At 38.5% G+C, this 15,912-nt stretch overlaps 1 protein-coding gene across 1 annotated transcript; it reads right to left on the bottom strand.

Annotated features, from left to right (window-relative positions):
* Positions 1-1,972: 1,972 nt before the first annotated feature.
* On the bottom strand, positions 1,973-7,613 carry LOC139033987 (kinesin-like protein KIF11). The gene is made up of 5 exons (XM_070464088.1): positions 7,406-7,613; positions 7,162-7,286; positions 4,805-4,895; positions 4,003-4,245; positions 1,973-2,203 (listed from the first exon to the last, which is right to left on the bottom strand). The coding sequence occupies exons 1-5, from the start codon at positions 7,427-7,429 to the stop codon at positions 2,078-2,080; spliced, it is 609 nt and encodes a 202-aa protein (XP_070320189.1). The 5' UTR covers positions 7,430-7,613; the 3' UTR covers positions 1,973-2,077.
* Between the last annotated feature and the right edge of the window lie 8,299 nt (positions 7,614-15,912).

Below are 15,912 nucleotides of genomic sequence, written 5' to 3' on the forward strand. Positions count from 1 at the left end.
CAGCCTTGGGAGCTGAGGGAATGTTCCTCTTTATAGAGTTAGTCCAGCAGTCAACTAAGGAAGAACAATTCAAAAATTATTATTTTGCAACCCTTAAAGAACTAGTGGATCAGGTCACTTGAATATAATCAATCCCTTACCAAAAAAAAGGGAAAGAACCAGATATTATGTGCTTCCAAGTAGGAGAATATACCACCACTTATGAAGTATTTTGGCCAAAAATATATAAATAAGATAAACCCTGACCTATCAAGCCTCAAAATCCAACTACTAATTTATGGCAAACCTTATTTGGATCCTAAAACAAAATATTAAAAGTCTACACTGAAACAACTGGAATTTTAAACAATGACTGAATATTTTATCATAATAAATTACTGTTAAATATTTTTAGATTGAATAATAGCAATAGGGTTCAAAAATTCAAGTGTCTAAAATAAAATGAATGCTTATAAAAGAGCATGGCCTTTAAAAAATAATGAATATAAAAATCACTGTAGTTTTTCTCAGATCCTGACAATTTTGACACCCTTTATTAAGAGAGGTTTGCTCATATAAGCTTCCTTTTAAACAGTCTGATTCCAAGAGTTATTATAAAGCAACAGTAAAACTGTGGTATTAGTGAGGGACAGACAGAAATCAATGCAACAGAATAGAAAGCCCAGCCATTTTGGAAAACAACTTGGCAGTTCCTTAAAAAAAAGAAAGAAAAAAGCTTACATTCAATTACCATACAACACAACAATTATACTCTTTGGCAATTATCTCAGAAAAATGAAAATTTACATGTACACAAATTACTATAAACAAATATGATCAGAGCAGTTTTACTTTCAGTTGTGAAAAACCGAAATCAGCCCATACGCCTTTCACAGGTGGATCTGACTACAAACCATGTATGGTATATAACACGTGCTGTGCTGAGCTCTGCTTAGTCGCCCAGTTGTGTCCGACTCTTTGCCACCCCATGGACTGTAGCCCACCAGGCTCCTCTGTCCTACTGGGGGATTCTCCAGGCAAGAATACTGGAGTGGGTTGCCATGCCCTCCTCCAGGGGATCTTCCCAACCCAGGGATCAAACCCAGGTCTCCCGCATTGCAGGTGAATTCTTTAGTCTGAGCCACCAGGGAAGCCCAAGAATACTGGAGTGGGTAGCCTATCCCTTCTCCAGGGGATCTTCCTGATCCAGGAATTGAACTGGGGTCTCCTGCATTGCAGGCGGGTGGTATATACATACCATGGAATATTACTCAGCATTCAGCAGTAAAGATCTATTGATATGCACCAGTCAGGTTAACCTCCAGGGAATTATGCTGCGTGATCAGGAGGTCAGAGTGGGAAGGAAGTGATTATAAAAGGGCAATGAGGAATCCTTGCTGTGATGGGACTGTTCAGTATCTTGACTGTGGTAGTGGCTCCATGAACCTACACATGACAAAATTGTATAGAACTAACTAAACACACACACATGAGTACCAGGAAAATTGAGGAATAAGACCAATGGATTGCTATTAATGGTGTCCCTGCAGTGATTTTACTATATAGTTTAATAAAATGTACAAAGGATCTCTCTGTATTACTTCTTTCAACTGCATGTGAATCTATAGTTGTCTCAATAGAAACAAACAACAAAAAACACTACCAATAAAAGGAAAAGACAAGCCAGACTGGGAGGAAATATTTACAAATTATTTCATAAAGGATCATATCTAGAAAATATGAACAATCCTTTACAACTTCATAAAAAGACAACCCAATTAAAAACTGGGAAAGGAGTTAAATAGACATTTCACAAATGAAGATATACATATGGATAATAAGCATGTGAAAAGATGCTGAATATCACTATTCATTAAGGAAATGCTAATTAAAACTGCACTGAAGTACCATTATATGCTTAAATTTTACTGACTGGATAGAGCTTGTAAGGTCATCTATTAGCATTAGAAAAAGCATTTTAACACACAGGGTATTTAGTTCAAACCATTAAATGAAAAGCCTTATCAAAGGCAATTTAATAAATTTTTAAAAACAATGATCTATTTCAGTTCCTCATTTTCACATTTGTCAAACAAATTTATATTACTCCACAAAAATTCACAATTACCTTAATCAGAGCTTTCTTGGTGAGTTTCTGGTTAACCTCAGGCTTATTGAGTATGTTCTTTGCTCTATGAGCATATTCCAATGTACTCAGAGTTTCCTGTGATGAAAAGAAAAGGCCAATTACTGAAGATATGAGAATAATGTAGTTCTGTTACCTAAAATGTACTATACAATAACATAATTTTTGGTTATATCTAATATAAAAGAAAGTTATGACTAACCTAGATAGCATATTAAAAAGCAGAGACATTACTTGGCCAACAAAGGTCCGTCTAGTCAAGGCTATGGTTTTTCCAGTGGTCATGTATGGATGTGAGAGTTGGACTGTGAAGAAAGCTGAGAACCAAAGAATTGATGCTTTGAACTGTGGTGTTGAAGAAGACTCTTGAGAGTTCCTTGGACTGCAAGGAGATCCAACCAGTCCATCCTAAAGCAGATCAGTCCTGGGTGTTCATTGGAAGGACTGATGTTGAAGCTGAAACTCCAATACTTTGGCCACCTCATGCAAAGAGTTGACTCATTGGAAAAGACCCTGATGCTGGGAGGGATTGGGGGCAGGAGGAGAAGGAGACAACAGAGGACAAGATGGCTGGATGGAATCACCGACTCGATGGGCATGAGTTTGGGTAAATTCCAGGAGTTGGCGATGGACAGGGAGGCCTGGCATGCTGCGATTCATGGGGTCGCAAAGAGTCGGACAGGACTGAGTGACTGAGCTGAATATAAACATTTACCCACTAATACTACTATACCCAACCTTTAAAAACGAGGAATGTTCTTAAAGCAACTATACTCCAATTAAGTAAATAAATAAGACAGAGGACTGTTTAAAACTGTTATTTTTGACTCTTCAAGTTTCAGGGTCTTTAACTTTACTATAATTTAATCTAATAATTTTTTGTTTTAGTCTTAAGCTCTATAGAAAAAAAAACTCAATGAATTTCATCAACTGATGAATAAACAAAATGTCCTATATCCCTATCATTCACCCAGAAAAAGGAATGAGTTCTGATACCTGCTGCAACGTGGATTAACATTGAAAACAGTCACAAAAGAACACTTATTATGTGACTCCATTTATATAAAATATTCAGAATAGGCAAAGGTATAGATTAAAGAAAGTAGATTAATAGTGACCTAGGGCTGGAAATGGAAACTGATGGGGAGTGACTGCTAATAGGTTACAGGGTTTCTTTCTAGGATAAAAATGTTTAGATTTTTGGTGACAGTTGCATAGCTCGATGAATATAGTAAAATCACCTAATTATATACTTTCAATGGATGAATTTTATAGTATACAAATCATTTCTCAACAAAGATAGTTTTTAAAATGAAAGAGGAGTTAAGAGACTTTATAAAAGCTTTTCTAATTCTATTTAAAGAAGATAATCCAGTAAAATTAAAGTAGACTTTACCATCTTTGTTGTTTCTCTTGGTTTTCCTACCTGTACCCCCACATCCAGCCCCATCTTTAGGGATCTCTAAGCAGCCTCTAAAGCACTAATATTCGCTTAACCCACTTCTAAGGCCTCAATTAAACCATCCACTGCTAATGACCACAGCAATTATCTTTGAAGACTGGAAAAATACAACTAAGTAACTAGCTTTTTAAGATTGAAAAGTGCCAGCAAGGAGAAAGACAATTTTTCAGTGGTGTTCTCCTCTGTGTGTCCACCACATACAATGTCCAGATTATTTTTACTGTAGTATAGAATGAATGAAGCCAATTAGTTAACTCTAAAAATATTATACATGATAGTTAGGGAATTCTCTGGCAGTCTAGTGTTTAGGACTCCAAATTTTCACTGCTGAGGGCCCAGGTTCAATCCCTTGTTGAAAACTAAGATCCCACAAGCCACACAGCACAGCCAAAAAAAGTGACAGGTAAGACCTTACCTCCAGATTGAGAGATGCAGGAGAAACTGTTGCAATGATAGATGTTCTTGTACGTCCCCCAAGAGAATCCTGGAGGATTCTAGTCAGTTTAGATTCTCGATAAGGAACATGAGGTGTTCTTTCTACAAGAGCAGTAATAACCCTTCCCAGAGTCAACAGGGACTGATTGATATTTCCAGCTTCCCGAGCTCTCTTGTCAACTGCTCCAGAACGGCCAATGTTCTCACTGCCTGCAAGATCAACCTTGAATTTTAAAAATAAAAATAAGTCCTCAGTCTATGGATTTGGAATAGAAGACTTTCATTCTCATATTGTACATAAAGATATTAAATAGCCAGTAAAATAATTTTCTACAAATAACAACCCACTACAAAACCAATAACCCAGTGACTACAAAAGTACTGTCTCTAAATACACAATTTTCAAACTGCTCTATGAGGTGATAAAGAAGAAACAGTGGAATAGAACTACCATTTGACCTAGCAATCCCACTTCTGGGTATGTATGCAAAGAAAATGAAATCACTATCTCAAAAAATACCTGCACTCCCACATTCACTGCACTGTTAATAATAAACAAGGTATGGAAACAGCCTAAGTACCCACTGATGAATGAATAAAGATGTGACATGATGTGCATGCACACACACACACTCGAATATTATTCAGCCATGAGAAGGGATATACTGCTACACTGTACATTTTAAATTCACAATTTTATTTGTTAATTATGCCTCTATAAAACTACAAAAAAAAAAAAAAAACCTGACAGAATGAACAGTGGTATTACAGTTGATGCTTACCAAGTTCAACTTTCCAATTTTAACAAGCTCCTCTCCATCAACTGTAGTTTCTTTCATATGTATTGTAACAGAGAAAACTGAGTGGGATCGACTAGAAAACAAGACCAAGTTGCCCAATCATTATAATGCAAAACATTATTTGTTTTCTTTCTGTAACATAATGAAAACAGCAAAGAAAGATCTAAATCCACCAGGGTAGAGAAAGATTATCAGACAGGATATCAGTAAGATTTTGGAAGACAGTGGATAGATAGAATGATGCTAGGTTTTGGCTTTCTTGCTCCTGCTGCCTGCGCAGAAGAATAAAAAAATAAGCTACCTGAAAACAGCTTAAATGACTTAGAATCCTCAGGCACCTCCGAAAGCTGGATGTGGAATAGTGTTTGAACATCTGCCTGGTGTGTCAGAAGAGATGGCTTGCAATTGATCTATTTATAAGAACCACTTGAAATACATCATTACCTTAAACTCAAACAGCATCAGGCAAGCCACCAGATCACTCTCCCTCAGTGTCAACTGTCCTAAAAGTACATTGCTCTGTTTTGAGAAGGTCACCAGAGACAGGTAGGTCCTTCCTCTGAACAGCACAAATAGTAAATAACAGTGTTCACTGAAACACCACAAGTAATCACTGCTAGACTACAAGGTTTTCCAAAGTCCATCTTAGTGCTGTATACTGACACTCAACTTTTATCTTAGTGATATAAAAAACAATACAGGCAACCAAAGACAGCATTCCTTTCTGTATCAATATCTGATGAAGAACATTCTGTTTGTTAATGTCATTGATGGTTGGAATATGGTAATTTCTAATTTTCTCATTTGTACTTTTCATGTGACTTGGAAAATTTTATAAGTATCATTTTTACAAAATTATTTAAGTTATTTTAAATAACAGAAAAGGGGAGGGACACAGGGAAAAATATAAACTATAGATTTGAATTATAAAATATATCTCATGTTTTCCTACCATTATTTGCCCATTCCTAAATCAAGGTAAAGAATTAATGCTATTAAGCATAAAAGTCAACTCTGATTTTGGAAAACTGAATCACATTTCTTTTCTTTATCACATACATTGATAAGAAGATATCTTTACTCCAGTCTTCAGTGAAAATTAGGAAATTTTAAATTATTCAAATTTACAGAATAATGGGAATTTTATATTTCAGAGAAAAGTATTTAGAGAAAGAAATTTTCTTAAATTCATTCTTTCAAAGTCTAAATCAAGTTAAGTTATAAAGCAAACATTTAATTCAAATGGAAACTTCATTCTATGATTTGTTTATAACTCCATTTTTAATGGAAAGGTATTATAGGAAATTTAAATTATAAAATCACCCATAATTCCATGATACTGATTACTTTCATGTTATGCTATTTTTCTTCTTTCTTTAAATACACACATATTTATATAGAGCTACAATTATAACTGCTATAGCATATTGTAGAAATGTCCGACTATAAGAGAGAAACTGTAAGAGAGCAAGACCTCAAAGTCATTTTGCAGTTTTGGGAAAATGATATTCAGGTAAGTTTAACTACCTGAAGTAACATATTTAATTAACTGCAGAACTGGAACTAAGCACAAATATCTAACTCCTAATCTACAACTCTTTCAATTACATTCTGATGTTTCCTTCAAAGATGAGCAAAAAAAAAAAAAAAAAATCACCTCTGATTTGGTAAAGTATGTTTCTAGAGTCTGGGATTCATCTTATAAGGGATTCTATCAAATATGCCTCTTTCTCCCCTTGAAAGCCTGTACTAGTGATCATGTGTATTGTTAGTGATCATGTGTCTTCCTACATTAAAATGAAGCCATTTGGGAAGAAAAAAGTCATGCTGTGCAACCTAAATATATAAAATTTGTCATTTATACCTCAATTAAGCTGGGGGGAAAAAAAACAGGCCATTTGGTTTTCTTCTAATCTTTACTCAAATAAGGGATTTTCAAACTGTATTCTAAGTATCCTTAGGGGCTCCAGAAAAGTACTCAGGGCAAATCTCCTGAAGGCTGAGGAGGTAAGCCCCTGAGTATCCCACTGCCAAATCAACTACCCCAGCCACATTTTAATCAGGGCTCCCATGTATAATTTCATTTGGGAAAAGAAATCTTCTACTTAAAAAACTTAATAATTCTGCTCAAGTTCAACTTGTCTTTGTCCTCCTTTCAACATTCTCCCAATATTGGTGCTCTCCTTATAAACCTCAAGCCAATTACTAAGGCAAGCAATCCAGCACACAATCTAGATGTGTGACTCACATACCTTGACACGTCCCAATTTGATTTCCCAAGTTTGGATATTCTTCTTGAAAACAAAATGGAGCAGTGGGGGAAACAAGGGCTTTCTTACCTAGAGTAGGCGTTCATCAAAGTTGCTGCGGTTGTCCTTTTTGCTGCCCCCTTCTCCAAAATTTGATAGACTTCATCCTTGTTGTGTACTGTAATTTCTTCTAAACCTTTGATTATCACTCCCCTCTGACCAAATATCAGAAGAGCATCCATTAAATTTATTTAAAAGAATATATATATATATATTTCTCAAAATATCACACATTAACATTTGGAGACATTTCACTGTCAAAGACTCAAGTTACCTTGTTACGGGGATCATCAAACATCTGCAGTCTCTCAGAAACATCAGAAGACAGATTAAGGAGATCAAAGAGCTCTTCATTATAGATTTCCAATAGCGACACTTTCACTGAAAATTCAGTACCATTATCAGTAAGTTTCTCAAAAATCTGATGAAGAGTATGTGGAATTATACCAGCCAAAGGATCCTGAAATTATAATATTAATAAAGACTTAAAGAATACCATTTACTGCAATAGTTAAAACACATATATAAAAAGGGCCCCTTTTATAGTATATTTTAACATAAACATGTCAAAACAGGTTTAAAAAAAAAAAAACTAAAAAACTAACCTAATGTTAGAGAAGCCAAATCATTTACAAGCCATTTACAACAATCTGTTCAATAGCAAAGTCAGGAATCACCTGAGCAGCACCGGTGAGGTCATCTGCCCCTTAGAACCCTGCCCTCCCCTAAAGGAAAGTAACGTTGCCAAAACAAGTCTGATTTTTGCTAGTATAACTTTGTTCCTGTTCCCTTCTGCCTGAAAGAGTCTTTCATTTTCTACAGCTCCACAGAATTCCTTTTTATCTGGATGCTGCAGAAGTCATAGACCATTGAACGAAATCAATAAGATCTTTAAAATTTACTCAGTTGAATTTTTTTTTTTTTATAACACCATTCATCATGTTGAGGACATTTGGGTGGTCTTTACCTACTCAGTACCTACTAGGTATTGTGAATAATGCTGCTATGAATATTAATATACAAATATCTTCTTAGGATCTCACTCTCAATTGTGGGAGGTAAATAACTGGAAGTGGGATTGCTGGGTTGTATGGTAATTCTATTTTTAAGTTTTTAAGGAACAACACACCCTTTTCCACAGTGGCCACACCACTTTACATTTCCACCATTAATACATAAGGATTTCCATTTCTTCACATCCTCACCAATTCATGTTATTTTCTACTTACTTCGTTTTTATAATAGCCATCCAGTGAGTGCAAGATGGTATCTCACTGTGGTTTTGATTTTCACGCGCCCATCAGGAAGGGCTCTATCTAAGGGAGGGCACTTACCTTGATTTGCCCTATAGTCCCTTGGCCAGTAATAAATGGCCATCACTAATGAGGCAGAGTGCTAAAATCCTTTTACACTGGTTATTTGGTTCAGTCTCCTAAATGACCTTATATTGTTATTGTTCAGTCGGTAAGTCATGTCCAACTCTTTCTGACCCCATGAACTGCAGGATGCCAGGCTTCCCTGTCCTTTACTGTCTCCTGGAGTCTGCTCAAACTCATGTCCATTGAGTCAGAGATGCCATCCAACCAACTCATCCTCTGTTGCCCCATTTTCCTCCTGCCTGCAATCTTTCCCAGCATCCAGGTCTTTTCCAATGAGTTGACACCTTGCATCAGGTGGCCAAAGTTTTGGAGCTTCAGCTTCAGCATCAGTCCTTCCAATGAATATTCAGGACTGATTTCCTTTAGGATTGACTGGCTTGATCTCCTTGCAGTCCAAGGGACTCTCACAAGTCTTCTCCAATGTTGCCATTGGAAACCGTCAATTCTTTGGCACTCAGACTTCTTTATGGTCCACCTCTCACATCCATACACAACTACTGGAAAAACCATGACTTTGACCAGATGGACCGTTGTCAGCAAAGTAATGTCTCTACTTTTTAATATGCTGTTTATGTTTGTCACAGGTTTTCTTCCAAGAAGCAAGTGTTTTAATTTCATGGCTGCAGTCACTGTCTGCAGTGATTTTGGAGCCCCCAAAATAAAATCTGTCACTGCTTCCACTTTTTCCCCATCTATTTGCCATAAAGTGATGGGACTGGATGCCATGATCTTGTTGTTTTTTTTTTTTGAATGTTGAGTTTTAACCCAGCTTTCTCATTCTCCTCTTTTACCCTGATCAAGAGGCTCTTTAGTTCCTCTTCCCTTTCTGCCTTTAGAGTGGTAGCATTTGCGTATCTGAGGTCACTGATATTTCTCCCAGGTTGTGATTTATCCAGCTCAGCACTTTGCATGATATATTCTGTATATAAGTTAAACAAGCAGGATGACAATATGCAGCCTTGAAGTACTCCTTTCCCAATTTTGAAGCAGTCCATGCATGGCACTGGAGTGGTGAGCAGCTGAAAGGAGTTGCTCCACGTCCAAGTAAGGGGCAGCAGCTGCACTTTGCTGGAGCAGCCATGAAAGAGATACCCCACATCCAAGGTAAGAGAAACCCCAGTAAGATGGTAGGTGCTGAGAGAGGGCATCAGAGGGCAGACAGACTGAAACCACAATCACAGAAAACTAACCAATCTAATCACATGGACCACAGCCTTGTCTAACTCAATGAAACTAAGCCATGCTGTGTAGGGCCACCCAGGACAGACGGGTCAGTGGTGGAGAGTTCTGACAAAATGTGGTCACTGGAGAAGGGAATGGCAAACCACTTCAATATTCTTGCCTTGAGAACCCCATGAACAGTATGAAAAGGCAAAAAGATAAGACACTGAAAGATGAACTCCCTAGATTGGTAGGTGCCCAATATCCTACTGGAGATCAGTGGAGAAATAACTCCAGAAAGAATGAAGGATGGAGCCAAAGCAAAAACAATACCCAGTTGTGGATGTGACTGGTGAGAGAAGCAAGGTCCGATGCCGTAAAGAGCAAAATGGCATAGGAACCTGGAATGATAGGTCCATGAATCAAGGCAAATTGGAAGTGGTCAACAGGAGGTGGCAAGAGTGAATCTTGACATTTTAGGAATCAGCAAACTAAAATGGACTGGAATGGGTGAATTTAACTCAGATGACTACTGTAGGCAAGAATCCCTTAGAAGAAATGGAGTAGCCATCATAGTCAACAAAACAGTCTGAAATGCAGTACTTAATGCAATCTCAAAAATGACAGAATGATCTCTGTTCATTTCCAAAGCAAACCATTCAATATCACGGTAATCCAAGTCTATGCCCTGACCAGTAATGCTGAAGAAGCTGAAGTTGAACAGTTCTATGAAGACCTACAAGACCTTCTAGAACTAACACCCAAAAAAGATGTCCTTTTCATTATAGGGGACTGGAATGCAAAAGTAGGAAGTCAGGAAACACCTGGAATAACAGGCAAATTTGATCTTGGAGTACAGAATGAAGCAGGGCAAAGGCTAATAGAGTTTTGCCAAGAGAACACATTGGTCATAACAAAATCCCTCTTCCAACAACACAAGAGAAGACTCTACTCATAGACATGACCAGATGACCAACACCGAAATCAGATTGATATATTCTTTGGAGCCAAAGATAGAGAAGCTGTATTCGGTCAGCAAAAACAAGACCAAGAGCTGACTGTGGCTCAGATCATGAACTCCTTATTACCAAATTAGAACTTAAATTGAAGAAAGTAGGGAAAACCACTAGACCATTCAGGTATGACCTAAATCAAATCCCTTAGGACTATACAGTGGAAGTGACAAATTGATTTAAGGTACTAGATCTGATAAACAGAGTGCCTGATGAACTATGGACAGAGGTTCATGACATTGTCCAGGAGACAGGGATCAAGACCATCCTGAAGAATAAGAAATGAAAAAAAGCAAAATGGCTACCTAAGGATGCCTTACAAATAGCTGTGAAAAGAAGAGAAGCAAAAAGCAAAGGAGAAAAGGGAAGATATTCCCATTTGAATGCAGAGTTCCAAAGCATAGCAAGGAGAGATAAGAAAGCCTTCCTCAGAGATCAATTGAAAGAAACAGAGGAAAATAATAGAATGGGAAAGACTAGAGATCTCTTCAAGAAAATTAGAGATACCAAGGGAACATTTCATGCAAAGATGGGCTCAATAGAGGACAGAAATGGTATGGACCTAACAGAAGGAGAAGATATTAAGAAGAGGTGGCAATAATACAAAGAAGAACTATACAAAAAAGACTGAAATAATCATGATGGTATGATCGCTCACCTAGAGCCAGACATCCTGGAATGTGAAGTCAAGTGGGCCTTAGGAAGCATCACTACAAACAAAGCTAGTGGAGGTGATGGAATTCCAGTTGAGCTATTTCAAATCCTAAAAGATGATACTGTGAAAGTGCTGCACTCAATATGCCATCAAATCTGGAAAACTCAGCAGTGGCCACAGGACTGGAAAAGGTCAGTTTTTATTCCAATTCCAAAGAAAGGCAATGCTCTTTGAACAGTCTTTGCTGTTCAAACTACCACCCAATTGTACTCACCTCACACGCTAGTAAAATAATGCTCAAAATTCTCTAAGCCAGGCTTCAACAATTTGTGAACCTTGAACTTCCAGAAATTCAAGCTGGTTTTAGAAAAGCAGAGGAACCAGAGATCAAATTGCCATCATCCCCTGGATCATCAAAAAAGCAAGAGAGTTCCAAAAAAAAAATCTATTTCTGCTTTATTGACTATGCCAAAGCCTTTGATCATGTGGATCACAATAATCTGTGGAAAATTCTAAAAGAGATGGGAATACCAGATCACCTGACCTGCCTCTTGAGAAATCTGTATGCAGGTCAGGAATCAACAGCTAGAACTGGACATGGAACAGCAGACTGGTTCCAAATAGGAAAAGAAGCACATCAAGGCTGTATATTGTCGCCTTGCCTATTTAACTTATATGCACAGTACATCATGAGAAATGCTGGTCTGGATGAAGCACAAGCTGGAATCAAGATTGCCCAGAGAAATATCAATAACCTCAGATATGCAGATGACACCACCCTTATGGCAGAAAGTGAAGAGGAACTAAAAAGCCTCTTGATGAAAGTGAAGAAGGAGAGTGAAAAGGCTGGCTTAAAACTCAACATTCAGAAAACTAAGATCGTGGCATCCAGTCCCATCACTTCATGGCAAATAGATGGGGAAACAGTGGAAACAGTGACAGACTTTATATTTTTGGGCTTCAAAATCACTGCAGATGGTGACTGCAGTCATGAAATTAAGAGATGCTTACTCCTTGGAAGGAAAGTTATGACCAACCTAGACAGCATATTAAAAAGCAGAGATATTGCTTTGCCAACAAAGGTCCATCTAGTCAAGGCTATGGTTTTTCCAGTAGTCATGTGTGGATGTGAGAATTGATATAGAAATAAAGCTGAGCACCAAAGAATTGATGCTTTTGAAATGTGGTGTTGGAGAAGACTCTTAAGAGTCCCTTGGACTGCAAGGAGATTCAACCAGTCTATCCTAAAGGAGATCATTCCTGCGTGTTCATTGGAAGCACTAATGTTGAAGTTGAAACTCCAATACTTTGGCCACCTGATGTGAAGAGCTGACTCATTGGGAAAGACCCTGATTCTGGGAAAGATTGAAGGGGGAGGAGAAGGGGACAACAGAGGATGAGATGGTTGGATGGCATCATCAACTCAATGGACATGCGTTTGGGTAGGCTCTGGGATTTGGTGATGGACGGGTATGCCTGGCGTGCCATGGTCCATGGGGTCACAAAGAGTCAGACATGACTGAGCAACTGAACTGAACTGATTATTCCTTGTACGTTTCTAATAGTTGCTTCTTGTCCTGCATACAGGTTTCTTAGGAGACTGGTAAGGTTGTCTGGTATTCCCATCTCTTTAAAAATTTTCCACAGTCTGTTGTGATGCACACAGTCAAAGGCTTTAGTATAGTCAACAAAGCAGAAGTAAATTTTGTTTGAAATTCTCTTGTTTTCTCTATGATTCAGTGAATGTTGGCAATTTGACCTCTGGTTCTTCTGCCTTTCTAAATCCAGCTTGTACCTCTGGAAGTTCTTGGTTCACATACTGTTGAAGCCTAGCTTGAAGGATTTTGAGCATCACTTTGCTAGCATGTGAAATGAGTGCAATTGTCTAGTAGTTTGAACATTCTTTGGCATTGCCCTTCTTTAGGATTGGAATGAAAACTGACCTTTTCCAGTCCTGTGGCCATTGCTGAGTTTTCCAAATTAGCAACATTTGTGTGCAGCACTTTGATAACATCATCTTTTAGGATTTGAAATAGCTCAGCTGGAATTTCATCACCTCTATCTGCCCAGCCCGATGACTGTCAGTATGAACTTTGATATCAGTCAGTATAGTCATACATCTCCCTTGCACTTGTTAGTTAATGATCTAACTCAATGAAACCTTAGCTTTCTCACTGGTGAAAGAAGATGGTATTAGGAACTCCCTCACAAGGTTACTTCATTTTTTTCCCACAGTATGAAATGATCTCATGAGGGAGTTCCTAATACTGTGAGTTAGATCATTAAGTAACAAGAGCAAGAGGGGTGTATAACTAGACTGATTAATACCAAAGTTCACACTGAGAGTCATGGAGCTAAGCAGGTTGAGGATGGGGAGGTACATGGCCTGAAACAGCCATAGCGTTATCTGCAGGTGTAAAGCAGGAAGGAGGTCCACCTACTCTGTATTTAATACCATTGTCGCAAGGGCCTAATGTGATATCAGTGTCATTTTTCCCAGGCTCTGGGTTCTCTGCCAGTCCTTGGATAGGCCCACTTAGGAAATACTCAGGTGGTTCCACTTGAGCAGAACTGGGATAAGCATATCAATACAGAGGCCAGACATGGACCCTGAGCTAAGCCAATGTTGCCCAGGCACTGAACTAATTGGCGCCAGATGGTCAAGTGTTGTTCCAAGGGAGAGCATCCCTTGTCTCCCCACTCCTTGCTGTCAAAAAGAAGAGGTGGGAAAACAAAGGAAGGATGTTTGAGAACATTCTCTGTTTGAGAACAAAGGGCCTCTTTCCAAACCCTGACTGCCAAGGCAAATTTTTGTCTAAAATGCAAGTGTGAATACATTCTTTTACCTTGGAATATTTATTTTCTTTTTCTGATGGAGTTGGTCCTGAACTCTTGGTTCCCTAACGTATTGTGACCTCATGACTTCTTCCCACCATTCAAAGAACTGGCAAAATTTTTCCATTATATGCTGAGTCCCTGGGACCAGGGCCTTGTCCTATCCTACTCTCTGTTCATAGTAAACACAGACTCCTCCATCAACAGAGTGGAGTTAAATTATTTTGCTACAATGAGACAATATCTGGAGTCATGTATCTTGTACAAGCAGAGTGGCAAAAGGTAAATTTTTCTTTTATTATTCCACCTGCTCAATACCTCATTAATTATGTGATTGGGCTTCTAATTTTATGCTTAGAATGGACTACACAATAATCATCATCTCCCCATGATGATAAAAGGAGTGCAGATTGGCAGCTCCTTATGATGGGCAGATGGGGTGGGAAAGAAAGGACTATATAAAATGGCTATACTGTAAGGTTAAGGTCAGCTTGGGGATGCTTAAGGGGACAAAATACCTTGCTTCCATCCAATTTCTATCATTCAGTTCAGTTCAGTTGCTAAGTTGTGTCCAACTCTTTGCAACCCCATGGACTGCAGCTTGCCAGGCTTCTCTGTCCATCACCAACTCCCAGAGCCTTACTCAAACTCATATCCATTGAGTCAGTGATGCCATCCAATCATCTCATCCTCTGTCATCCCCTTCTCCTCCTGCCTTCAATCTTTCCCAGCATCAGGGTCTTTTCTAATGAGTCAGCTCTTCGCATCAGGTAGCCAAAGTATTGGAGTTTCAGCTTCAGCATCAGTCCTTCCAATGAATATTCAGGACTGATTGTCCTTTAGGATGGACTGGCTTGATCTCCTTGCAGTTCAAGGGACTCTCAAGAGTCTTCTCCAACACCACAGTTCAAAAGCATCAATTTTTTGGCACTCAACCTTCTTTATGGTCCATCTCTCACATCCATACATGACTACTAGAAAAACCATAGCTTTGACTAGCCAGACCTTGGTTGGTCTTTTTAACATGCTGTCTAGGTTGGTCATAGCTTTTCTTCCAAGGAGCAAACGTCTTTTCATTTCATGGCTACAGTCACCGTCTGCAGTGATTTTTGAGCCTGGAAAAAGTCTCTCACTGTTTCCGTTGTTTTCCCGTCTATTCGCCATGAAGTGATGGGACCAGATGCCATGATCTTAGTTTTCTGAATGTTGAGTTTTAAGCCAGATTTTTCCACTCTCCTCCTTCATTTTCATCAAGAGGCTCTTTAGTTCTTCTTCACTTTCTGCCATAAGGGTGGTGTCATCTACATATCTGAGGTTATTGATATTTCTCCTGGACAATCTTGATTCCAGCTTGTGCTTCATCCAGCCTGACATTTCACATGATATACTCTGCATATAAGTTAAATAAGCAGGGTGACAATATACAGCCTTGATGTACTCCTTTCCTGATTTGGAACCAGTCTGTTGTTTCATATCCAGTTCTAACTATTGCTTCCTGACCCGCATACAGATTTTCCAGGAGGCAGGTCAGGTGGTCTGGTATTCCCATCTCTTTAAGAATTTTCCACAGTTTGTTGTGATCTACACAGTCAAAGACTTTGGCATAGTCAATAAAGCAGAAATAGATGTTTTTTCTGGAACTCTCTTGCTTTTTCAATGATCCAGTGGATGTTGGCAATTTGATCTCTGGTTCCTCTGCCTTTTCTAAAACCAGTTTGGACATCTGGAAGTTCACCGT

Source organism: Odocoileus virginianus, unplaced genomic scaffold (genome assembly GCF_023699985.2).
Source record: "Odocoileus virginianus isolate 20LAN1187 ecotype Illinois unplaced genomic scaffold, Ovbor_1.2 Unplaced_Contig_14, whole genome shotgun sequence".
NCBI lineage: Eukaryota > Metazoa > Chordata > Mammalia > Artiodactyla > Cervidae > Odocoileus > Odocoileus virginianus.